This window comes from Antennarius striatus, chromosome 14 (assembly GCF_040054535.1).
Source record: "Antennarius striatus isolate MH-2024 chromosome 14, ASM4005453v1, whole genome shotgun sequence".
Lineage (NCBI taxonomy): Eukaryota > Metazoa > Chordata > Actinopteri > Lophiiformes > Antennariidae > Antennarius > Antennarius striatus.
In genome coordinates this window covers 20,101,220-20,128,794 of record NC_090789.1, presented here as the reverse complement: position 1 = coordinate 20,128,794, position 27,575 = coordinate 20,101,220, and the positions used below count along the sequence as shown (strand labels likewise).

General features: G+C 42.8%; 1 protein-coding gene across 1 annotated transcript in view; it reads right to left on the bottom strand.

Moving 5' to 3' along the window:
* Positions 1-27,575, bottom strand: part of thsd7aa (thrombospondin, type I, domain containing 7Aa) — a 94,459-nt gene that overhangs the window by 19,302 nt on the left and 47,582 nt on the right. Inside the window, exons 5-17 of the mRNA XM_068333927.1 lie at positions 19,751-19,906; positions 18,717-18,920; positions 14,796-14,990; positions 12,123-12,363; positions 10,393-10,508; positions 8,991-9,123; positions 8,593-8,696; positions 4,900-5,094; positions 3,644-3,910; positions 1,140-1,318; positions 974-979; positions 666-799; positions 173-326 (exon numbers count right to left, since the gene is read on the bottom strand). Of these exons, the coding sequence (XP_068190028.1) occupies positions 173-326; positions 666-799; positions 974-979; positions 1,140-1,318; positions 3,644-3,910; positions 4,900-5,094; positions 8,593-8,696; positions 8,991-9,123; positions 10,393-10,508; positions 12,123-12,363; positions 14,796-14,990; positions 18,717-18,920; positions 19,751-19,906 (2,084 nt within the window). The remainder of the gene's footprint in view (positions 1-172; positions 327-665; positions 800-973; positions 980-1,139; positions 1,319-3,643; positions 3,911-4,899; positions 5,095-8,592; positions 8,697-8,990; positions 9,124-10,392; positions 10,509-12,122; positions 12,364-14,795; positions 14,991-18,716; positions 18,921-19,750; positions 19,907-27,575) is intronic.

Below are 27,575 nucleotides of genomic sequence, written 5' to 3'. Positions count from 1 at the left end.
TTTTTCATCAACTCCAAACATCTGAGCAGATTCGGATTGTCTTCAACCACATGAAGACAGGAGTACACAGAAAAGTAATCACACTTAACCTGTGTGGACGCTGCCTGTATCACTTCGTTATATACGTATGTGTATATACTGTATATTGTACACATAACACAGTCAGTCCTACCAGTGGACATGGGCTCCAGGCTCCCCAGTCTGATAACACGCAGTCCTCTGGGCAGGGCAATAGACTGCTGCGGGCCCCCAGGGGCATCTCCTCTGGATCACACAGATAATCCTCCACGTGCTCAGAGGGCCCATCTATGGTGTTCAGCATGCATCTGTCACAAAGAGGGTCAAGAGTCAGACTGTCTCCAGAACAACCCAGGCACCAATAACCAGATGTCTTCATTCCATGACCGGAGCTGTGAAATACAACGCTGAAGGAGCCAATAGTAACAGCTGATATTGTAAAAACAGACAATTACAGAGCAAATTTGCCTGTTTTTTAAACATAATAGGTCAATAATTTAATAAGTGGCAAATAATGTTTAAAAAAAGTCCTGAAACGATAACATAATAACTTTTCCTAATAATGTAATAATTAGGGGTTACTGTTAGGTGTTAGGGTTAGTAATAAATTACTGGGCTATTGGCTCTAACAAACGGGCACAGCTCACCTGACTTTCCTGGTCTGAACACCTTCACCACAGTTATCTTTCAGCTGGACGTTGCTGACCTTCCACACGCTCCAGGGCTCTGCCACCCAGACGTACTGCCCACAGTCACTGAGACACGGCACCACCTCATACACCTGACCACCAGGGGCACCACAGCCATTTGATGGTGAACAGGAAAAGGAAACTCCGTATTTATTGTTCAAGGATTTCACTTATCAGCACAAATATCGTTTGAGATGAGCAAGGATAACAAATAGAGTTCTTATTGGACTGTTGTGTATCGTCAGGGTGTAGAACAATGTGTTTACCTGAGCCTGTAGATGGAATCCATTCATAAAGAAAAGACAAACAGAAATATGTCATTCAGGAAATCAACAGAAACATACATTTTAATTAAGAGCAGTCTTCTTCCCAAACACAAGTACAGAGATAACCATAGATTGACTATTTTGTGAGCTTATTGAAATCGTCTACCTGGTTGACGTGGTCCAGTTTAGGACAAGGTCTCCCGCCATTGTAGGGCTTTTCTCTCAGCCATTTAGAGCGAACTTTGACCCCACTGCCACATGACTTGCTGCAGCGTGACCAGTTAGACCACTCACTCAGTTTGCAGTCAGATGGACAGGGGATGATACAAGCCTCCTCAATGTACCCTAAAACCAATCACAGAACACACGCCTCAATCAGCGATCACAGTATTGATCAGAGAATTAGATCCACCTTTAACAGTCACGTCATTGTTTCCTGTTTCGTTCAGAAAGATCATTATTTAAATACTTTACATTTCCTGTCATTCTTATTCTTTATCTTTTAATTATTCTCTTTTTGATTTCCACAAACTTCAGTTCTAATATTTATAACCCTTATGTTACTGGGAACATTTATTGCCACTACCTGCTGTTAGCATTTATAATTAAATATTTGAATTGCATCTCACTTGTTTCTGCTCTGTGTTTCTGAAAATCTTTGAATTTCCTCCTGGAATGTATCAGTAGCATTAAATGATAATGTAAAAGGTACAATCCTGTTCACTGTCTATAGAATAAATGTTTTCCAGAATACAGTTTACTACACATTTTAATTTTTTGTTAGCAACCTGTGTTTTTGTTTTCAACCTGACTCAATAAATTTGTTTAAATTACGAATTTCTAAATAATTCAGAAGGATATCAGAAAATCTTTATATAACACAATTTTGGTTCAAAGAAAAAAATACTCTGTCTTAAGGACTTGATCTATACTGAGAACATCAGGATTCAACCCTATGTAAAACATAAACACACTGTTAATGAGGTGTCTCCAGAGTCATGTGTGCAGGGCTTTCCCTGAATCCATCAACACACCCTCACAGAGCTGTAGTCAGAGCATCAAGAGGATGAAGAAAGTGTTTCATGTCATTATCCTGTGGAATCAGAACCTGACAGGACGGAGGAGGAAGGAAGCAGCCGTACGACCTAAGGAGGCTGTGTTTCTTTACATCCAGTTCCTATTGAATATTCACATGCTGGAGGGAAAGCTTTGACTGTCCTTGAGACACAAACACACGTTCATTCCCACAGATGCTTTGGTGTGAGTATTTTTTCTAAGTTGTAGAATATGACAGCACTTTGACTGTTAACTCACTTTGGTCCTTACTGTAGAATACTGTGCAGTGTTTTTACGCAGCCCAGCCCAAAGTGTCCCAACACATTCAGCTGCTGGCTGGAGGTCGACTAGAGACTGTTTGATCAGAGGAGCGTCAGCCTGACCTTCAGCTGGGTAGAATGTGATCAGCCTGAGAGATCATTAGGTTACGTTGTAACCGCTGTTCTCTGAGTGAGAGACTCTCTTGGTGCGTATTCCGTATCTATGGAGGCTTCTCTCCACTGCTGATAGATGATGTTGGTGAACACTCCCAGTCTATATAAAACATGTTGTCCATCATCATTACTCTGGTTCTCTAATCCAGATCCTGACCTGATTCTGAGTGACTTTGAGGAGCATAGAAGGTATCTCAGTCCCAGCTACAGGTAGACCTACAGGCCTACAGTGTTCCAGGAGACAGCGCTGCTCCACCCTCGACCCCTCAGGGCAGCAACCAACACTGAGTATGATATGATAAATATATAGCTTCATTCTTTTCTACACAAGCAGCAAAAACATCTGAATGGAATATATTCCACGTTTATATTGAAAACCAACCATGTATTTAATCTATTAACATTTACTCTCTACTCCATATATACAACGTGAAATACAGCCCAAGGAGAAACAGAGTTCCTGCCCCTGACAGATGCAGTGATGGGTCTCGCCCTGGAGAACTGAACTTCTCAGGCTAAAATGTAGGCACTCTTGTGTAGGCATCACTCCGTTTCTCACAAAATTAATCATAATCTTTCCTAAAGTAGGGAAAGTTGATGAGACCAAACCACTATTATTTATTTTCTAATTGATTTGGATGCTCATTAGCTGTCACTAAGGAAAATGTGACTACCTGAGGTCCATACAACCTCAGGAAGGGTCTCGCAGATTTCTCTTTGAAATCGTATATTCTTCTTCTGTTTTCTACTGACTTATCTTGTGCAAAGAAACCTTCCAAAGAGGTTTGTTGTATTGTTGGTTCTGCTAGCTTGGGAGTTTCAGTTTAGCGGTAATGTATTCTGTGTTAGCGGCCGGAGCGGCCCCTTTAAGAAGGCAGTCATGTGACCGAGGCAAGCATCTTAAACAACGTCAAGAGTGATTCATAGACAGACGTGGAGGAGAGAATCCACTCATTTAAAACTAAACATCGTTCAGATTTTTTTTTTAAAAACTGAAATAAGTTCTGGATTCTTTCTCTCCGGTACCAATTGACCCACGAACTGGTGCTGGTCCACGACCCAGAGTTTGGGGACCACTAATAGCTTTCACCTCTGGGACAGCTCTTCTAAGTTACCAACCCTGACGACTCTCACGAGGTTAAATACCAAACCCACTTTAGGGTTAGGGTTGGGGGCTCACCATGGCTGTTACAGCGGGACGTCTCCACGATGCGGCTGTCCTGGTCGTAGCACACCATGGCCTGGTAACGGTAGCCTTGGCCACACTCCTTGATGTCACCTTGGACCCTCATGCCCAGCTGACCCTCTATTCGACCGCCTTCAGGGAGAACACAGTCCGACCAGTTGCCCACTGGCTGGGCATTGTATTTGTTACATGGGCAGTACTGGGTCTCGCTGATGGGGTACATCTGGTGGTTTTTACACTGGTCCCGCTTTTTGCTCTTGCCTGTAAAAAGCACATATTAACTGTTTCAGGGCTTTGTCATTCTGGGTTTATTATTCTCCAATCTGTTTGATTGTTCCAACTCAGTGGCTGTTAGTAAAAGCATGCTTTGATTGCTGCGTTATAGAGATTCACTTTAGAGTATTTTAATACCCACACCCACCTGTTTCATAAAGGACTTGAATCGGTCGAGCAAATCAGCAAATCTAGCAAATCAGTTCCGTGAAACATTTTTGTATGTTTTGCATTTGTATATCACTTTTTCTAGCCAGGTTCATAAATAAAGTATTTGTGAGTTCACTCTACTTCAAATCAGCCAGAAAGGTCAAACATAGAGCACTGATCCACCATAGTCAACAAAATGATTAGTGATATTACTGACAAGCAGACTCAAGAGGAGGACAGGTGAAAAACTGAAAAACTGTTGCTTGATTGATTCACAAACAGGAACTCAATTAAATGTAATACATCACCAGACATATTTGAGATAGGTCAATCCTATATTTATACAGATATACGTCAATTCTGAGACTCTTCACATCTCCTGTCTTTACAGCTTATGTTTCATTATTAAGCTATTCTGACAGAAATAGAGTGATGATCATATCAGAGGACAAATCAACTCTGTCATCAGGCCAGTGTTTCTGGGACTTTAACAACAACTGAGGCTCAGACAGACAGTCATCTTGCCCCAGACTATGTTGGTGTCTATATTTCATTAAGGACTCAAATGTTGAAATCAGGTTTAAATAAGACCAGCTAAAACAGAACAATTCTCTCTCTATCTCTCTGTGCATCTGTACCTCTACCTCTGTCCCTTTCCCTCTCTCTCTCTGGAATGGCTTGAAGCATCATCACCTACATCATCATTGCTTTTTCTTCTCAGACAAATTCCACTTACAAAGATTCCCTGTGATGCTGACCTTTCAGTCAGATTTTGTGTATGCAATGTTATAATGTTGGGTTTTTTTCATAACCTGTAACATAATTACCAATTAGCATCCTCTTGCGTGTCCTGACGCCCACGCAATCAGCTGTGCATGGGGAGAACTTGGACCAGCTGCTGAGCTGACAGTCTTCCTGGCAGGGCAGCTGGCAGGGCTGGGTGAGAGGCGGCATGGGGCTGGCAAACGTCAGACAAGCCTCAACGTCTGCCTGTCCACCGTCCTGCTTCCGGCACGAAACAGCTGAGGAGGATGAGAGCAAACAGAGCTGCTTCAACATGACTGACTGCTTGGACCACAGGAGAAAAATGAACGAGGAAGTGTGTGAGAGCCTTGTGTTCACTATTGTGTGACTGATCCAAAGCTGTTTAAATCAATCCATTGGACGTTAAGAAAGTTCTTGAAGACATTTCGTCTCTCATCCAAGAGACTTCTTCAGGTGATTGGTTGCTGTCATTCAACATAGTGGTATGTAAACTAGTTTATTTGCATTTAGTGCCAACCATCTTCTGGAGGGTGCTTGATTCAGGCCAGCTGTCCTGTTTCACTGCCATCTGGTGCTGCCTGCTGTGTTTACACCACCTAAAGCCGATGCTTCACACCAATGGACAAGTTTCACATTCATGTTTCATTTACATACAGTACACCCTGTAACAACACTGAACGCATGGTAAATGCATGTCGTATCAACTAATAGGAGTAGCAGTAGTAGTAGTAGGAGTAGTAGTAGTAAGAGTAGTGGCATTAGTAATAGTAATAGTAGCAGAAGTATTAGCAGTAGCAGCAGCAGTAGTAGCAGGAGTAGTAGGAGTAGCGGCATTACTAGTAGTAGTAATAGTAAAAGTAGTAGTAGTAGTAATGGTAGTAGTAGGAGTAGTAGTAGTAGTGATAGTAGTAGTAGGATTAATAGTACTGATAGTAGTAAAAGGAGTAGCAGTAGCAGTCATAGTAGTGATGATAGTAGTAGTAGTGGTATTAGTAGTAATAGCAGTAGTAATAATAGTAGTAGTAGTAGTAGTAGCAGTAGCGGTAGTGGTAGCATTAACAGTAGTAATAATACTTATATTAATATCTGATTGGCTGATAAAGCATGTTTGCACTATAGTTTACATGAAAACACAATGAGTCAGATAGTTGATGTTATTCTGTCCAGTCTTGTTGGGGTCTGCCCCCCCCCCCCCCCCCCGTGAGAGTCTCTGTTATTCTGTCCAGTCTTGTTGGGGTCTGTCCCCCCCTGTGAGAGTCTCTGTTATTCTGTCCAGTCTTGTTGAGGTCTGCCCCCCCCCCCCCCCCCTGTGAGAGTCTCTGCCCATCTAGTCCCATAAAGACGTTACTGGACTGATGCTGGTGATAATGGGCCATTGTGTGCTTTCCCATTGGTGTGACCTTTCCAGCGTTTACTGAAGAAGAAGAGGCAATTAATTTACTCCTCAACATGTAACTCAATAATCTGAAACCTTTACTGTGAAGAAAATACACAACAGTGTGGATTAAGGTCCAGATTAGAGGGCGGTAGACGTGTGTTGAACCTAAACTTAATCAGAATCAATAGTCTGGCCCAACAGCAGGTGGAAACAAGTGAACATACATACATACATACATACATACATACATACATACATACATACATACATACATACATACATACATACATACATACATACATACATACATACATACATACATACATAAGAGTAGTACGTCAGTACCAGAGACACGACTCAGGTACTGAGGTACTACTCCTGTGCTTGTCATAGGAGTTATTGGTAATACGACCGTCACTCCGTCCACATTTTTGTTCAACATACAACCGAAAATCCAAGATACAAGCTGGGCTTCAGGGAATCACCATCAGTGAGACTGGATGTCGGTTTCACTGATACTGATGTCGTATCCATCCGACAACATGTGGTAAAGAACACGATCCGGTCTCACTGATGTCGTATCCATCCGCCAACACGCGGTAAAGAACGCGATCCGGTCTCACTGATGTCGTATCCATCCGACAACCTGTGGTAAAGAACGCGATCCGGTCTCACTGATGTCGTATCCATCCGCCAACACGCTGTAAAGAACGAGATCCGGTCTCACTGATGTCGTATCCATCCACCAACACGCGGTAAAGAACGAGATCCGGTCTCACTGATGTCGTATCCATCCGCCAACACGCGGTAAAGAACACGATCCGGTCTCACTGATGTCGTATCCATCCGACAACCTGTGGTAAAGAACGCGATCCGGTCTCACTGATGTCGTATCCATCCGCCAACACGCTGTAAAGAACGAGATCCGGTCTCACTGATGTCGTATCCATCCACCAACACGCGGTAAAGAACGAGATCCGGTCTCACTGATGTCGTATCCATCCGCCAACACGCGGTAAAGAACACGATCCGGTCTCACTGATGTCGTATCCATCCGCCAACACGCTGTAAAGAACGAGATCCGGTCTCACTGATGTCGTATCCATCCGCCAACAAGCGGTAAAGAACGAGATCCGGTCTCACTGATGTCGTATCCATCCGCCAACACGTGGTAAAGAACGAGATCCGGTCTCACTGATGTCGTATCCATCCGCCAACACGTGGTAAAGAACATGATCCGGTCTCACTGATGTCGTATCCATCCGTCAACAAGCGGTAAAGAACGAGATCCGGTCTCACTGATGTCGTATCCATCCGCCAACACGCGGTAAAGAACGAGATCCGGTCTCACTGATGTCGTATCCATCCACCAACATGTGGTAAAGAACACTTAAAAGAGATCAAGCTGCTTTCATTCATCAAAAACCAGTTGGGATTTAGTAACGTGTTCATCTGCTCTGAAACTGGTTATGTGTTCACTATGACACTGAGGATACGCCTTACACACACACACACACACACACACACACACACACACACACACACACACACACACACACACACACACACACACACACACACACACACACACACATCCAGTGAGTGGAGGATGTATTGGATTGTGTCTCTGGTTACAGGTAGTCCTCCATAACGATGAACCCCCCCACCCCCCACCCCCCATTAGGATCAGATAATGACCCACTGCTGACATGTTAATGGTCTGAGTGTGTGCAAAGATATCAGGTCAATTGTTCTTCCTCCTCAGGCCACACATTAGTGTTCCACTCAGCAAGAAAGGGACAGTCCAGACTGCACCGGTAGAAACACACAATGTGTTTATAACAGTGTGTTTATAACAGTGTGTTTATAACAGTGCGTTTATAACAGTGCGTTTGTAACAGTACGTTTATAACAGTGCGTATGTAACAGTACGTTTATAACAGTGCGTTTATAACAGTGCTTTTATAACAGTGTGTTTATAACAGTGTGTTTATAACAGTGAGTTTATAACTGTGTTTATAACAGTGTGTTTATAACAGTGTGTTTATAACAGTGAGTTTATAACTGTGTTTATAACAGTGTGTTTATAGCAGTGTGTTTATAACAGTGTGTTTATAACAGTGTGTTTATAACAGTGTGTTTATAAAAGCCTGTAAAGTCACTAGAAATTAAAAGAAACATCTGAAGTCCATCCATCCATTGTATTCTACAGCAGGTCTGCTGGGGAGTCTGTGTGTGTGTGTGTGTGTGTGTGTGTGTGTGTGTGTGTGTGTGTGTGTGTGTGTGTGTGTGTGTGTGTGTGTGTGTGTGTTTGTGTGTGTGTGTTTGTGTGTGTGTGTGTGTGTGTGTGTGTGTGTGTGTGTGTGTGTGTCCTCACCTCGAACCTGCATGCCGGGCCCACAGGTCTCCTGAGCACCTGGACTCTCCTGACGGACCGACCACGGAACCAGCTGGCACCGCCGCCACTTGTGTGTTTTCCATCTGATGAAGGAAAGAGTTAGCCAGTGGGGGGGGGGGGGACCACATGCTAACAACCAATCAGGATTCATTCATTCAGTGTCTTATAAGTGAAGCTTATAAATTTGGTTTTCATGCAAAGTCTAGAAGTGTAGCACTGAACTATTTCCTGTTTGACTGTAAGGCAGTCGCTGGTGTTGTATTCATGTTCCCTCCTGTTCTTTGGCTCTGACAATCTTTTTATCTCTTTTATCTATTTAGACTAATCAGGGCTTGATCTGAAGAAACATTTAATTTATTCCAGGGGGGAACAGTTACCTGAATCCCGTGCAGATGGGCGGGGCCTCACACTCCCTCTCCTGGGTGAGGACTTCAGGACAGTCTTGTCCCCCATTGGCTGGAGACTGAATGACGATACGGTTCCTGGTCTGCTTCTTCTTGGTGTTACCTCCTGACCAAAGGCACACGTGAACGGATCGTTTTAGGTACACAGACCTTAGAAACTTGGAACCCAGATTTATTCATTCATTCCTGCTGTTTCTTGAGGATGAGACGTTTGTATTGGTCGTGGGTTAGCCAATCACAGCTCATCACAGGGAACCCAGATTAAATCTGAACGATTAAATAGAGCAGAATAAACTGTGTTGGGATTCCAGGATCTCCCACATTTCTTGAAATAAGTACAGAGAATGTGATGAAGCCTCATTGGGTCACAATTCCATTTGTTTGCCCCACCCCCCACCCCCCCCGCTAATGGTAACCACCTCAATGGGAGTCTAATTCAATCAGGCAGAGTATTGGAACCATCTCCATCCTCTACTCTGTGTTATTCAATACTTCTCTGTGGGAGGTGGGGGTGATGACTTTACAGGAAGTCCACGTCTATATCTGGACGGTCATATCCGATTACACTTCTCACAACACCCCAGTGACTCCTGCTGAGGATTATTTATTCATACAGTACAGCTTCACCACAGAATAAAAGGCTTTTAGATAGTAAAAGAAGTACGGATGTCCTCGTGCCCTGATATAACGTAGTTACCAACACTGACCAGCCTGCGTTGGGTGAGGATAGCCTGGGTACTAAGGCATCGTTTAAGACTCTATATTATTTTAAAAGTAATTATTAAAAGACTGATAAAACACCTGAGGTGTAACTCATTCGCTGTACGATGTTTGACTGTAATGTGTAGCTTCTGAACCCAGGAGTCGTCTCATGTCTGCTGGTCTAAAGCAGACAGTTTATAACTACTAGGTGTCTTTAAAAACAGCCCCTGCTCGTAATAGAAAGGATTTATCCAGCTATACCAATTATAAGGTTCATGTGAACATTGTGTCTAAATGTAAATTAAATCTGTGCGTAAACACTCATTTAGTAGGTAAAGTGGTTTCATAAAAGCCAACATTGTACCTTATTCTTATTATTATCAGTAACATATTATTATTTCTTTACATTTGTGACCCTTACCCGTGCAGAATAGCATCTTCAAGGAAACAAAAACAACTAAAGCACCACACCCCCACTAAATAACTCCTATAAAAAGATCAATACAAAGGAGACTGTCTGTCCCTGACATCCATTAACTATTCACCAACAGATAATGCTCCTGCTGGAAGTATTAAAACCCTATTTTATTGGCTACATCAGTTGAGGAACACGGTCATGCAGAAGCATCCCTGACTCCCCCCTCTGGCCCCGGTGACCCTGATGCCCTGCTACCTGTTTGACATGTGGGGGGGCAGGGGCTCCAGTCGCTGTAGGGGGTGACCACACAGTCCCTCCTGCAGGGCAGCAAGCAGGGCCGGACCGTGTCCGGACGCAGACTCTCTGGACACCTGCAGGAACGTCAGGGACAGACTCAGAAGATCTCATCAATAAAACACACACACACACACACACACACACACACACACACACACACACACACACACACACACACACACACACACACACACACACACACACACACACACACACACACACAAACACACACACACACACACACACACAATGTTTTTTTCTGTCTTTACTTATTTTCACAGCATCATTCTCACTGGTGCGGTTTGGTAAAGGGAGTATTTTGTGATTTTAGCCCCCCCGCATTTTAATCAGATCTTAATTTGAGTGTTTCTGAAAACATTGCATAAATACCTGGAAAGAAGAAGGAAGAAGAAGCAGGAAACAAAGAGAGAACACAGTGTGGAGCAAATGGATGGAGCACAATGAAGAAAGACATCGAAGGATAAAGACGGAGGAAATGAAAGAAAGAAATTTTGTAGGAAGAGAAACAAGAAGTGAAGAATATTACAGTATTAAAGTGTGTAGTTTATATATTAAAAAAGAAAAGAAAAGAATTGTGAGTGCAAACCATCAGTGTGAGGGGTCTTCAGCGAATCCTGAAATCCATTAGTGAGTGTTCACGTTTCCGTTCCTGCACTACGAGCCCACTGGGTCTAGTTTTACAGTCGTAGGTTTGAATTAAGAGAAAAGAAAAATCATAATCTGAAAATCATTTTCTTAATGGCCGGTGATCCACCAGCTACAAATAATCTCAATCTTTCCTAACACGGTTTTTGTGCAATATTTAAACCACACACTCAAATCAATCCCCAATGCACTGCTCTGCAATCAGACTAACGATGACGGCTTTAATGTCACGTTGTGTTCACTACTGGCCGTCCACACGTCGGAGCCACAGCTGCTGATGTGATGCTGTCCCACGGCAGTGGGCTCACCGCCCAGCGTGTGACCGCAGGTTCAGGAGGAATAAAAAGAATATTCATTTCCACACCCAGCATGGAGCTGCAGCGTGACCACAATCACACGCCTCTGTTTAATAAAGAAATAGTTTGTTCACGTCCCAGCTGATGCCCTCAGGGAGGAAACGGTGCTGATGCTGGGAACTGTTGGCCAGTAGCTCATCGGCTCAACGCCTCTGCTCTGTCTTATTGGATATATATATGTGTGTGTGTGTGTGTGTGTGTGTGTGTGTGTGTGTGTGTATATATATATAATATATATACATATACAGTATATAGATAGATAGATAGATAGATAGATAGATAGATAGATAGATAGATAGATAGATAGATAGATAGATAGATAGATAGATAGATAGATAGATAGATAGATAGATAGATTGATAAAAACAGTTTTTTAAATATTTTTAAACATTTTAAATCATATTAAATATTAAATAAATATAAAAATATATTTTGATTTTTGATATTTTGATATTTTTGAAAAAAAATTAATATTTTGAGCCCCATCAGCTCTCTGGGGTCAGAGGTCACAGTGACAAGGACGTGATTGGAACCCCCATTCGTTCATCCTCACCATCATGTCAGTGGTCTTCTCCCATGATCATGAACCACCAGGAAACTGTCTCTGTAGGGCTGTGAGCTGCCTGAACAGTGATGTTTTGTCTGTGTGTGAATGGTTCTAATTACTTTTTCGGGGGCACCTGGCCGACGTTGACCCGGACGCAGATGACCTTGCGGGTCTGCATCCCCACGGAGCAGGAGGCGTCGCTGCCTCTGGTCCGGCCCACGGACGCGTTGCCGGCCGGGATGGAGGCGTCCTCGATGCACTGCCCCCAGGCGCCGGTCTGCCAGTGGTACACGGTGCAGGGGTGCTCGTTGCAGCTCTTCACCTCCTGCAGGGCGCTGGTGTTGGGACACTGGATCCCACCTGGAAACGTCATTTAAGAGCCAAAGCGCTGTCTTTAACAACAAAACCAACAACAAAACGTATTTTCACTGATGCGTATTCATTTAAATCCAAGATTTGAGTGTAGATAGGGCCAGTAGGTAGGAATGGGTAGCAAAATACACAAGAATGACTTAATGCATTGCATTTTATTGTATTTTAATATACTATTTCTTAGACTTGTGGTCTATACCAGTAATATGCACAACTCACATCGTACGAGACAATGCAAACTGCACGTCTTACAATCGTTAAAATTCTATATATTTAATAGATATTCATCTGTAACATGTTATCATTGAAGTGAATCATAATTCTGTTAAATATTTACGAAAGGAGCCGTGAAACCAACATGAAACCAAAGCTTAAACAGTTTCATAGTGAACTTGTTTGTCCACTATGCTTTCAGAGGGTGATTGTACAACAGACACAAAAAAACTTTGCAACAAATATGTTTACATGAAGTTTTATCTCTAAAAGTGCTGTAAAATTACTAGAAATTGTCAACTGTGCTAACAGAATGAAAAATCAACAGAAACATCCTCAGCTGTCCTGGTGAAATTCAATCTAATGACGATCGTCTTTATATTTGTGCAACATTAGCAAGATGTTACCAACAATAAAATAAGGTACGCGCCAACATACCAGTTGGAAAAGTTCATTTTAAATTGATGTCGTATGTATATCTCCACTCCTGACCCCAGCCTCAGTGGACTCATCCAACCAAACGAATCAGAGCTGGTCCAGAAAGTCTGGAGGCGCCCGATTGGAGCAACGATGAATGATCACACAAGGGTCTGTTGGCGGCTTTACCGACACGGCCACATATCTGTTAACTCTGACTCTAATGAATTGGAGTGCAAACAATGCTGAATCAACATCAGAGATAAAACAGAGGGTCTCTGGGGGGTGACTGCCCCCCAAGATTGATCCTGTGTGATAGTAAAGGGGTGATTTCCTCTGGTCAGACCCACAGCTCACTAACACACCGTTACCACTGCACTAGTTCATTAAATATTTGATGGATAAATATTATGCTCCAATTAAACCCAGCAGATACACACACCCCCCCCCCCTTAATGAACGCAGACCTGTGGTCACTGCTGCCACTGAACAGTTTCTATCATTGTGGTTCCAACAAGCTACTTCCTGTGTGCATTAGTGGGTGCTTTACCGTCTCGGTGTTTGTCTTGAGCTGAATAATCAGTTTGTTCTAATATAACACACACATTCATAATTTACTCTGAATGTGTCTGATTGTTCAGTTTTTATAAATCAGCCAGGAGACGTTGATTATTTCAGCTTAACTGGAGTCATAGCCTAACGTCATGCAGTAGTGCTTCCTAAATGCTAAAGAAGCCAACAAACAATTATCAGTTCTCCCTCTGTGTCCCCCGATGCACAGTGGAGCGAGCCATCTGTAAATCTATTATATGGGAGCTGCTTTCTTTCTGTCGATGCGACTCTGAATATACCAGAAGAAGCATTTTATGGAACGTGATGTTAAAGGAGAGCAGAGACTAACAGATCCTTCAGATCTGCTGCCAAGCGAGACACCTACCATCTGCGTAGCATCCTGTTTGTTTCTACCTAGCAGGTATGGCTCAGTGCTCAGAGAGCTGGGTTGTAACCCAGGGGCATTTAATTTATCATTACGGCACTATTCAAATAGCCACTCCTCACCTCAAGGTTACAAGCACTGGTGCTACAGAATATTCACTACAACTCTTGCCTCAGAGTTTCTTCTAAAAGCACAAGGACTTTGTGGGCGTGCAAATTGGAGGGAAGAGATTTCATTCTGGAAGTCACTCTTCTAGTTTCTTCTAGTCCAACACATGTCTACACGCTATAATACCAGGAATCACTGACTCATCTAGAACATCAAGTAGTACTTTACCAAAGATTGGACGGACCAACGACAGAAGAGACGGACCTTTAACAGAGGAAGGAAAACCCTTGTAAGTCATGAACTGATTGTACTCTTGTGTTGAACGATGTGAAGCTGAACTGTGACTTCGCCTCAGCATTTAGAGCAGACTGGTTCTGGTTCTACCCTTACCCTGCATCACAGTTACCCATGCCACCACCTTAGCAGTAGCTGCAGAGGACAGGAGAATAACAGAATGATCCAGATGATATTTAATACACAAAGAAGACGCAAATGAGACCAAATGATCAATGAAAGAGCAGATTTTTAACCATTTAAATCCTCTAATCTCTCCGGTGTTAGACCAACATTCAAAGGCAAATCTTCTGATGTTGAACTCAAATGCTACCAAACCTTTATTGCTGAGTTTCAGTGTGTGTGGTGCTTCTTTGTTACCCCAGTGCTTCTTTGTTACCCTAGTGCTTCTTTGTTACCCCAGTGCTTCTTTGTTACCCTGATGCTTCCTTGTTACCCCGGTGCTCCTTACCTTCTCCTGCGTTATAGGCCAGGATGGAGCGAGCTCTGATCTGCTTCCCCTCTGAGTTTTTTCCGGAACACGTGTGGGAGCACCGAGACCAGGGGGTCCAGGGGCTCAGGGCGCAGTCCTTGGGACACGGGACCTCACAGATAGTGGGCATGGGCAGGATGGCGTCCTGACAGAGCTGCTTCTCAACAAACACACCTACAGGGAGAACAGCAGGATGGTCATTGGTTCTAACATTAACAGACAGCAGGTGCAGCTGAAGAAACGAAGATCTGGGCAGGTTTGTAGCATTAGTAAAGTCCAGGAGGAGACTGAGTTGTGTAAGAATGACATTCTGGGGAGCACAAGTGGCACAAGGTGGCAGGAGGTGTTGGGTTTGATTCACCTTTACTGTGTGAAGTTTGTTTTCTCTCTGTGTTCTCTGGATTCCTCCGACCAACAAAGACAAGTGGTTTAGTTGGTTGGTCACTCTAAGCTGTCCACAGGTCTGAGTGTGTATCTAACTACAGTAAAACCTCTACTAACGAATGTCTCTACGTACCAAATGTTCTACTTACGAAACGACTCAACAGGAAAATATTGCCTCTAGTTACGAAAGAAATTTCGAGTTACGAAAGGTAAAATACAGTATGGGCTGATACTCGCATCTCCCACAGGTTCCTGAAAGCAACATTCTTATAGCTGCTCTGCCATTGGCTATTACCTAGCATCCTGGCATCCCATTGGCTAAGAGGGACCTCTGTGTGGAGCTAGATAGGTGTCTATGCAGCGTCCTTGTCATTCAGCCCTCGACCCATGAGGTGTTCTGATAGTTTTACGTAAATATATTAACTTTTAGAGTATTCACTATGGACCCCAAGAAAGTGACGGAGAAAAGAGGAAAAGAAAAGACGAAGAAAAGAGTTTTTTTGTCCGTACAAACAAATCAAGAGATGATAGAAAAGCCTGAAAAAGGGATGCGTTTGGTTGATCTCTCCAAAGAATATGGCCGTAATGCATCTACAATCACCACGTTATTAAAACTAAAGGAAGTTTAAGGAGTTTAAGGCGTCGCGTGGGTGGTTGGAGAAGTTCAGAAGGAGGACTGGAATTCACTCTGTTGTTCATGGTGGGGCAAGAGGGCATGAACCAAAGAGGGCAAAAAACAATGAGGACAGCAGTTAAAAGGTAAACGACCGTCATTATTATTCTTTACTCTATTCGTTTTTTATGTTATGCACAACTCTCATTTATTGTGTAATAATCTAATCGTAACATGTATTTGTTACATGTTTTGATGCATTTTTATGCTTTATAAAACATTCATGTCTGAATTTTGGGGGGCTTGGAACGGATTAGGGCATTTACGTGGAAGACGCGTCTCTACTTACGTAATTTTCTTCCAGAACCAATTAATTTAGTAAGTAGAGGTCCCGCTGTAGTCTATGTGTGGCCCTGTAATGGGCTGGCGTCTCATGTGGGATGTACCCCACTTCTAATCAGCTGGGATCGGCTACACCCGCAGCCCCCCTGTCAGATAAGAGTCTGAAGATGAGACAGGTTTTATGTGTTGTATTCAAAAGATTCCTGATCATTCTGAAGACGTGTGATTCCACTTCATTGAATTGTAACCCAGAGCCTCCTGCAGACCTGATCAACTGACTGAAACAAACTGGGAACAAAATGTTTTCTACATCCAGTTTACGTTACAGCTGTTGTTGAACGGAGAATGAAGATAATTGTTGTCTCTGGAATAACAGAGAAACGCTGCTTTTGAATGTGAACCTCGATTATGAGTCAGGTTTGGTGAACGACCCCCATCTTCTCTTTTCCCTCCCCCCTCCCATCCCCCATCGTCCCCGGAGATCTCATTAGTGGGTACTGTATAATGGCAAAAAGACCATACCCATAACTGACACACACACACACACACACACACACACACACACACACACACACACACACACACACACACACACACACACACACACACACCATAATTAAAATGAATAAAAAGTGAAAACATATATAACATAATATAATAAATAGGGCAGATTTCAGCCCATGTTTGTATTTTTTTAGTACGTCTTATTTATATAATTGTTTTTTTTAATTGATCTTATTTTCATATGTACATTACCTTCTGCCAGTGAACCTTCCCCAACCAGTTTTATTTCACACACGGTTCAGTCTAACACATGTCTGTGTACATGTCAGAGCCATGGAGGTCAACATGTAGCGTGTAAAACATGAATAGCTTAAGAAAAACATATCACTCACAAAAAGAAGAAAAGAATGTCTTATTTTTAGTCACATGTTGTTAAGTTCAGTTCTGGAAGTAGTAGCTGTAACAGTTTGGACTTATTTAATGCTATACGTAACAAAAATAATTGATAAAAACACCTATTGATTAGACCTGGTCCCCCCTGCGTGTTGTAGCATCATAGTCTATTCCTTAAATCTTATATTTATTAGGTTGTTAACACTGTGACGTTATGTTGGTGCTCCTCAGGTCGTTGTGAGGATGAAAACTGATACCATGATGTTCTGTGTGGTGTTTGTATGTTCTCCCCGTGTCTGCTGGCTTGAAAATAAAATGTCAGTTCACCTCCCGAGGACTGCCCTTGAGCAAGGCACCCCCCCCCCATAAGATGATCACTTGGTGCCCCCCCCCCCCCCCCCCGTGAGAGCTGCCCACCGCTCCACCTCCCATTATCTGCATGCTGCAGGCCAGTGTGTGTGTGTGTGTGTGTGTGTGTGTGTGTGTGAGGGCCTGTGATGATACTGTATATACGTTTACACGAGTGATTGTGAGAGTGGAAAAACGTAACTCCCCTATGGGGATAAGTAAAGCATTTATTATGATTATGATTTTTACTGTAATTTATATTATTATCATTAGTAGTAATAGTAGTAGTAGTAGTAGTAGTAGTAGTAGTAGTAGTAGTAGTAGGAGGAGGAGGAGGAGGAGAAGGAGGAGGAGGAGGAGGACGAGGACAAGGACGAGGACGAGGACGAGGAGGAGTAAATCTGCTGCTATTTCTAGTTACAGAACATGTGATTGTTATTTTTAGTTTTTCCTAACAATAATGAATGAATGAATGAATGAATGAATGAATGAATGCTTTAATCATCCCATTCCTCTGCTTACACACAAACAGTCACATTCAGTAAAGTCACACACCAGAGTACACAGAAATACCCAGGATACAGTTTAACAGTTAAAAACCACATGAAAACCAGTCAGTAGTGTTTGATGGAGGAGTGACAGGCATCCAACACACATCCAATGACATCCAACACACATCCAATGACATCCAACACACATCCAATGACATCCAACACACATCCAATGACATCCAACACACATCCAATGACATCCAACACACATCCCACAGACATCCAACACACATCCAATGACATCCAACACACATCCAATGACATCCAACACACATCCAATGACATCCAACACACATCCAATGACATCCAACACACATCCCACAGACATCCAACACACATCCAATGACATCCAACACACATCCAATGACATCCAACACACATCCAATGACATCCAACACACATCCAATGACATCCAACACACATCCCACAGACATCCAACACACATCCAATGACATCCAACACACATCCAATGACATCCAACACACATCCAATGACATCCAACACACATCCAATGACATCCAACACACATCCCACAGACATCCAACACACATCCAATGACATCCAACACACATCCAATGACATCCAACACACATCCAATAACATCCAACACACATCCAGTGACATCCAACAGACATCCCACACACACCCCACACACACACCCCACACACACACCCCACACACACCCCTCACACACACCCCTCACACACACCCCACACACACACCCCACACACACTCTGGTACCAGTCGTTGACTCCGCCCACTCACCATCACTGGTGACACACTGGACGTGGGGGATCTGGGTTCCTGGTCCACACGTCTTCTCGTTATCAGGAATACACTCCTCCAGTTTGAGCACCAGCCAATCGTAGCAGCTGGGGTCCTCACACGGTATTGCCTCCACTAGGTGGGGGCAGTTCCCCGTCCCCCCTGTTGGGTCATTGACAATATTCCTCTTCCTCAGTTTGAAACCTGAAGCAACAGAAATAAATTATTAGTGGAATTACACAGAACATTCCCCCCTGGGGGTCTGGTGACCTTCAGTGAATCTCACAACTCTAACGTTCCAGTGAAGACGTTAAATCCCACCACGGTGACTCCGGTCACTGTGGTTTCAACGTTAAAATACTTTCAGTTTGCTTTGAACTAACAGTCCGTTCAGAAGCTGACAGGAACTCAGGAGCTGAGCATGAAGACTGTTTTGGTCCTCCGTTAAGCTAATGCACGTAGCAGCACATGAACACGAATGGGTGTCGGGTTCACGACCCAAGATTCTGGGAAGAGGACACATTAAGTCCAGCCGAGCCAAAGTCACCCCCCCAACAACTGTTCCAGGAGATAACACCCCCGGAGGACGAGTGGTAGAGAGGAGGAGCTGGAAGGACTTTATTCATTCATTCATTCATTCATTCATTCTCTTTGCTGAGTATGTCGTTTAGGGGCTCATGGGAGCAGGCTACACCCCAGACGGGACACCAGTTTATTGGAGGGCCGTTGGAGCCGTTCTGTTTAATTTCATTTTTCCCTCCAAACCTTTTTTTTTTTCAATCATGCAGGTTAAAAGAACAAGCGCTGCCGTGTCCGAGCCCCTGATGGGGGGTTTATCTGGGGGGGGGGGGGGCTGCAAGGAGGAAGATGAGATGGGGAGCAGGAATTCAATGCTGTCAGACATCAGTCACTCTGCAGGTGAACGACCGGTGGAGTCTCAGTGGAGAGCAGCGGCGCTCCGCAGCACGCAGAACACACTCCTACCGCGTGTGAACGGTCATGTGACCACAGGCGTTTCTAACAGGGAGGTCCACCTTTTTTGGCTGACTGGTCCTGGCAGTTCTCATAGGTGCAGGGCCCCCAGGCGCTCCAGGAGGACACCTCACACTCCACGGGGCAGCTGATGTGGCAGAGTCTGGTGGTGTTTGGGGGGGCAGCCAGACAGAGGTCACTGTCCATCGGTCGGACCGCTGTGGACACACACAGCAGACCAACCACACACATTAGGAGAGAGTTAACGGGGGAAATTAAGGAAATGTCAAGAATTCAGTGGATTTAAGGGGAAGGAAATCTAGAAACAGTGAAGTCCAGAGCTTCAGTGGAGGACGACCACTGATCAATCATCTACAGAGAACAAACTGTTCACAACACAATCATTTGAGCTTTCCATCCATTTCTAAGCTGTTCAGGGAAATATGCATGAAGTTCAGAGACAACCACATTTAAACTCCACTTTTCAAAGTTATATTAAATCTGTCAAATTTACAGCACAAGTCACCAGATAGAGAAGAAAAAAGGCCAAATTAGACTTTCAGATCTCCTCTACCCATCTCCAGAATCCCCATCCCCTACAAACAAATCCCGCCTGTCAAAAATCAAAGTCTGCAAATGCAAATCATCTTTCATCCACAGAAAAGCTAAAAAATACCAAAATCTCCCCAAAGCAGACAACTTTGAAGCAACAAAGGTGGTTTTATTTCCCAGCTCAGCGGGCCGGTGTTCCCACTGCTCCCAGTAGCGGTTGGAGGGTAACCCTCTGCAAGGTCGCCACGCTGATGAATCGTTCTCACCGGGACACAACAGGACCGGCGTTCATTCACATGCAAATCACCTCTGCTGGGCCAGAGGTGCTTTTCCAATAGCGTGTGTGTTCCTGTGACACGCCCTTGAGAGCCCATGTAACACAAGAACAGTGTGATCAGATAGCATCTCACCTCCATCAATATAAAATCAATGTGAACAAAAGCATTTGTGTAGAGGTGTGTAGGTCCACACTAGTGGGACAAAACAGGCTCACAAACACACCAAATACACTCTACTCACAGTTCATGTTACCTCCAGAAAGCAGTGCATCCTGGGATGCACTTCTAGAAAAATGTGTGCATCCCAACGTGACGTTTATGCATCCCAAAGTCATAACAGAATATACAGTAGAAGCGACGCAAGGATTGAGTTTAACCAACAGTACAATATAAAACAGGCTGTTAATTTAAATTATTTTATGAATAACATCATAACTGTTTATGTAAAAAGAAAAAAAGAGTAAAATGATATATTGTTTTTCTCATCATGTTAAAGCCTGATAGTCATTAAAAAACAGTTTTAGAAATAAATTAGGAATGAATACATTGCTTTTCCCTCAATAGTTTTTTTTGCCTTTAATTCATATTTTCTCCTGTGGACACTGAACCAAGCTGACAGAACCTTCACACACATTTAGTAATATCTGTAGTAATACCTGTAGTAATATCTGTAGTAATATCTGCAGTAATACCTGTAGTAATATCTGTAGTAATATCTGTAGTAATACCTGTAGTAATATCTGTAGTAATATCTGCAGTAATATCTGTAGTAATATCTGTAGTAATACCTGTAGTAATATCTGTAGTAATATCTGTAGTAATACCTGTAGTAATATCTGTAGTAATACCTGCAGTAATATCTGTAGTAATATCTGTAGTAATACCTGTAGTAATATCTGTAGTAATATCTGTAGTAATACCTGTAGTAATATCTGTAGTAATATCTGCAGTAATACCTGTAGTAATATCTGTAGTAATACCTGCAGTAATATCTGTAGTAATATCTGTAGTAATACCTGTAGTAATATCTGCAGTAATACCTGTAGTAATATCTGTAGTAATACCTGCAGTAATATCTGTAGTAATATCTGTAGTAATACCTGTAGTAATATCTGTAGTAATATCTGTAGTAATATCTGTCAGTAATATCTGTAGTAATATCTGTAGTAATATCTGTAGTAATACCTGTAGTAATACATGTAGTAATATCTGTAGTAATACCTGTAGTAATATCTGTAGTGATACCTGTGGTAATATCTGTAGTGATACCTGTAGTAATACCTGTAGTAATACCTGTAGTAATACCTGTAGTAATACCTGTAGTAATATCTGTAGTGATACCTGTAGTAATATCTGTGGTGATACCTGTAGTAATATCTGTAGTGATACCTGTAGTAATATCTGTAGTGATACCTGTAGTAATACCTGTAGTAATACCTGTAGTAATACCTGTAGTAATACCTGTAGTAATATCTGTAGTGATACCTGTAGTAATATCTGTGGTGATACCTGTAGTAATATCTGTAGTGATACCCGTAGTAATATCTGTAGTAATATCTGTAGTAATATCTCTAGTAATACTTGTAGTAATATATGTAGTAATATCTGTAGTAATATCTGTAATAATACCTGTAGTAATATCTGTAGTGATACCTGTAGTAATATCAGTAGTAATACCTGTAGTAATATCTGTAGTATTACCTGTAGTAATATCTGTAGTAATACCTGTAGTAATACCTGTAGTAATACCTGTAGTAATACCTGTAGTAATATCTGTAGTAATACCTGTAGTAATATCTGTAGTAATACCTGTAGTAATACCTGTAGTAATACCTGTAGTAATATCTGTAGTAATACCTGTAGTAATACCTGTAGTAATATCTGTAGTAATACCTGTAGTAATATCTGTCTCTTTTTTTTCATTAACTTTTGATTGTTTTGTATTCATTGTCTCTTGATTTTTCTCCAACTTTTACATCTTTTTCAGAGGCATGGTGATAATCAATCAATCAATCAATCAATCAATCAATCAATCAATCAATCACCCTTTATTAGTCTATCTCTTGATCCCACCAGCAGACGTTCCAAAGCGTTTTAACAGACAGACAAACCCAACAGGACTCTTCTTGTTCTCTGGGGGGTTGAACTAACTCCTCTCTCACTGCAGCTTAGAACCAGCACACCTGTTGCTGATTGGTCGATTTTAATCAGACTGAATTACACAGGTGAATCACACAGGGGAATCACACAGGTGAATCACACAGGTGAATCACGCAGGTGAATCACACAGGTGAATCACACAGGGGAATCACACAGGTGAATCACACAGGTGAATCACACAGGTGAATCACACAGGGGAATCACACAGGTGAATCACACAGGTGAATCACACAGGTGAATCACACAGGTGAATCACACAGGTGAATCACACAGGTGAATCACACAGGTGAGTCTCGTGATGAGAAACTCATACGAGATGAAAACATAATGGTGGAGAAATGAACAAATTGTGAATATTGTTGAATGAAAGTGTATCTAAAGCCTGTGTCCCAGAGACACACACTGTGTGACGGTCGTGTGTCCCTGTCAGAAAATGTTTATAAAAGACACAGTAACACACACAAACGAGAACCCTGTGTACTCTACTGTGATACATACTATATAGTAGGATATATTAAAAATGAGTTTTTATTGCTTTGAGGGATAAAGTGATTCTGTGCTCATGCAGTTCATTCACACTATATTAAAGCCTCTGTCTGGCTTCATTGTCTGGCTGAACAGTTTTAGAACCGTTTCACTGAGCTCAGCGTTTTGGTGTATTATTGCTGCTGTTCTTTTTGTTGTTAATTAGATTTATTCGATTGGTGCCAATTCAGCACATCTGTGCAGCTGTTACATAACCTACAGCATCACACAGTTTCCCTTTTGGCAACTTCAGTTGATGTTTGGGAACCAAAGCATCTGTTCCTTCTGTTTCTTGTGGACCATGTTGCTTGTCTTGAAAAAGGGTGTATTTGTTTCTCTGTATTTTTCCTAATGCACTCTGAGTGTACTCACTGACTGGTGATATAGTTGTGATTTAATCTCTCTGCCCTCTGAAGGACCGTGGCCCATGGTGACATAGAAACCTGACCCCTGGTGGTCTCACTCCACCCGTCCTGCTGCTGGACAGCGGGTAATGGTGTGTGGTGGTTTTGGAGTCGCTGTGATCACTTAAATATGAAGAGAAGATATTTTTGTTCTTGCATAAACTCAGCATCTGTTAACACCTCCACTAAATTAAAATTATTGTGTTTATTTCACCATTTGCTTGAGTTTAGTTTGTCTGGCTGTCGTCAAAAAGACTATTGTTTGTTTTTTTATTTTTTATACACACTATAGGTGAAGGGTCTTTATTATATAGCTTCAATTACAAAAACCACCTACAGCAGCTTTATTACGTGAAACACACTTAATGCACGTTGCTCTCCCGTCCATGAATCATTTGTCAGCTGCCTTCAAACAAGCACTGAGTGCACATTAAACACCCCAGGCTCCATTAAATGACTGCATGAAAAATCATGAATAATTTTAAGACATCCCAGTCAGACTGATAAACAGATAACCATAAATCACTTATATGGCTATGAAGTAGCGCAAGGAGTCAAATCAATGTGTTTGTCTTGTAAAGCATTGTGGGATATGCTGATAATATTGGGAAGCATTAGCAGTTCCTATCACCATAAGGATCGATACCTTCAGCTGTTAGGGCGGACCACATAGACTGACATACGGGACAGAAAGTCTGATTCTGTGCAACCTTCAGAAGGACTTTTCATAGGCGCAAACTAGATCCTGTTACAGTAGATATTTGTAGGTTGAGTAAAAAGACTCCCAATGCTATTGACTGAAACACGAGCATCTCTCTGAGATGCCAAAAACAGATAATACTGCTGATAATATCCTCTCTGTCTGATTTACTGGACACTAACTGTGGCGTTTCCTTCAACACTTCAGTTTATTTTTTTAATTCTAACTCCAGTGTTTTCCTGCATTGACGTCTCCTGTCCTTTCAGAGCCTTCACCATCTCCCTGTTCTCCATCAGTTCATCCCTGTCTTTGTGTTTCTTCTCTCAGGTAGTCTCACCCGACATAAACGCTGCTCAGCCATAAGAATCAGCTCAGATAAAAGAAGATGAGGATAACCTCTGGTTTACTGTCAGTGCTGTGGCCACCAGCTGGTAGACCCATGGATTCCCCCAGCGCTTACCAGTGATGACTGTCTGAATTCCTTCAGTAATAAAGTCATCGCAGTTGGAGAACATATCCATCAGCTGCTCAAGTACCCACTCATTTAACGGGGTCCCCCCAAAATATATTTAGACAGCCTCTCCTTCCTGAATAAACCTCAATGGTGTCTTCAGCATCCAAAGATCTCTAACATCTGATGAACCTGAGTTACCTGGATTTCATCAAATCATCACTGAGAGATGATGCAGGAAGCCCAAAATCAATGTTCAATGTTATGCTGATGACACTCAGCTTTATGTATTATTAAAGTCAGATGAAGGGGACCAAGTGGTGAAATTTTCAGACACGTTTTAGAGACATTAAATAAATCCTGGATCCACAATAACATTTTCCTCTCAAATTCTTATAAAATAGAGGAAACAATGATTGGCCTAAAGCACAGCAGGCAAATGTTAGCAGATGAAGTTCATGTTAGACAGTCTTAATTCAGACCGTAGTGTAACCTTTGAGTCACCTTTCCAATCAAAGGAATCTGCTGCTGGTCCTGAGGACTGACAGGAGGTAGGAGATCTTTCTGTTAGCTGCTCTTCACTGGCCTCCTACTGAGCTGTCTGTCTCTCTCCGTCCTCCACTAGTTTCTCCTTCTGTAAGTCTGATAACATCATTCCAGCTGGAGGGGGCAGAGGTCATCTCCTCATCTTACTTTACATTTCTTTATATTATATGTGATTTTGTTGAGCTGCTTTTCAACATGACATCTGTTACACATCTGTCCAGACTGGAGGAGAGATCTACTCTCTGTGGCTCTACCTGAAGTGTCTGGCTTGGATGGAGGGTCTATAGATGGATGGGTGAATGGGTGGGGGGGTAGGTTGGTAGATTAGTCAGTGTTAGTGTTAGTCAGTGCTGCTGAATGACTGACATGATTCATCTCTCTACACTTTTCATACAGCTCAGGTCCTGCCTGATGCTCACTGCCATAGTTCTTGCTGTGGAGCTTTTAAAAGCCTTTCAGAGTTCGTCGTTGGTCTCCCTCCTCTTCATCTCAGGAGCTCTGCACAGCCGTAACAAAGCTTGATTAATGGCTTCCTCTGCTCACACTGACCTTGCTCAGGTGTCTCTGTACCAGATGGTCGGGTGTTCGTCGTATTCTGCATTCAGCCACCAAATTAGGAGCCTCAGAGACCACAGCCATGTGCTGCTACACGCCAGCCGCCATTAATAACCTGACTCCCAGTTGATTTCCAGCTGAGGAGTCATGGCATCTCGGTGGTGAAGCTGTTACACACCATGTCAGAGTTCTTCCTCATTATAGTCTCACTGTCGCCAAAAGCAGTCCAAATACAACCGATAACACTTTTAAATGCTGCCTTATCTGTAGACGGACATGAAACATTGGTAACAAACGTTCCTTAATTATAGCTGCTTACGCCAATAACAAGGTGTGGTGATGTGGCAGTAATCTTTACATGAGGTGGTGAAATTCAGGACCGGGTAAATCCCTCAGATCAGGAGGGAGTGGTGACTGGGAATCATGCATGTTCTTACTGATATTCCTGTTATCTCACACACCCAGGGATTAGCAGATAATCCTTGAGAGCGAGAATCAATTACCTCATTTTAATTGCACTACGGTCATATTTCAACCACAGATGCTTTACTCGTCGCAGTAAAATCATATCATGACGCAAGAAGCAGGAAATGAAGCAGCTGGTGTGTTGATAACAGCAGTCATATCAAGAGTGTGTTGAGAGGCTTAGTGTCCAGGTTAGGGTCTGAACAGAGCCCACCTCTCTGAAAGACAGCCACTCTTTTTTTTTAACCTATTTTACATTTTTATCTCTAAAAATACAGAGGTGGAATTTTGATTTGATCATTTCATTATCTTAATTATTTTTCTTATCATTGCCGGTGATTTCTCACTGATTAACACACCAGGTTCCTTAATGCTGCTTTTGATGGGTAAATGATGGTCAAGGTCAAGCCAGCATTGTATGCAAGGTAAAAAAAAAAAAAAAAAAAGCTCTTGTCTCATCTCATCTGTATCAGGGTTGAAGCTGTAAATTGTCCCAGTTTATATCAGGCAGGAAGTGGGTTACACCCTGGATAAGTCACCAATTTATAGAAGGGCCCCATACCAAGACAAAATTCCATTCACGCAGTCACACAGACAGTCAGTGTAACAGGACTGACTCAGGACCACCAGGGGCTTGAGCAGCAGGTTTGGGGCCTCCATAGATGAGCACACGTAGGACCTTTCTTGACCCGCCCTTTCTGCAACCATGGCAACTCTGCTGGTCACCCCCGCGGGCTACCATTCCCATTCCTCAGCCATCCCCTCACGTCTTTGGGTAGCCACACCACCATCCTGAAGGTGCCAAACATGTCTGATCAAGCGGTTGAACGTACCTTCAGGAAGTTGCCTTCAGCCACCCTGGATCTGCTCCACATTATGATTCCCTGGTGGTCCTACCAGTGCCAGTCTGAGCTCTGGTAGGACCACCAGGGAACGGTGAACTGAGCCCCAAGGGTAACTTTTGGCTGATATATTTGCGCCAAATCCACCTTTTAAAAAATCTCACCATCCGACTGCAGTGAAGGGATCAGATGCTGCCGACAGAACAAGGAGGAGGCAAAAACAGAGTCAATGAATATTCACTATGGATGGAGGCAAGTGTGTGTGGGACAGAGGAGCGTCGCAATTAGAGCTACAAGACATGCCAGCATAGAGCTGTCTGGAGGAGAGGACAGGTGCAGGAAGACGAGGAGGAGGAAGAGGAGCTGGCAAAGCCTCTCCTTCGTTTTCCTACCCACTGATTCACTTTTA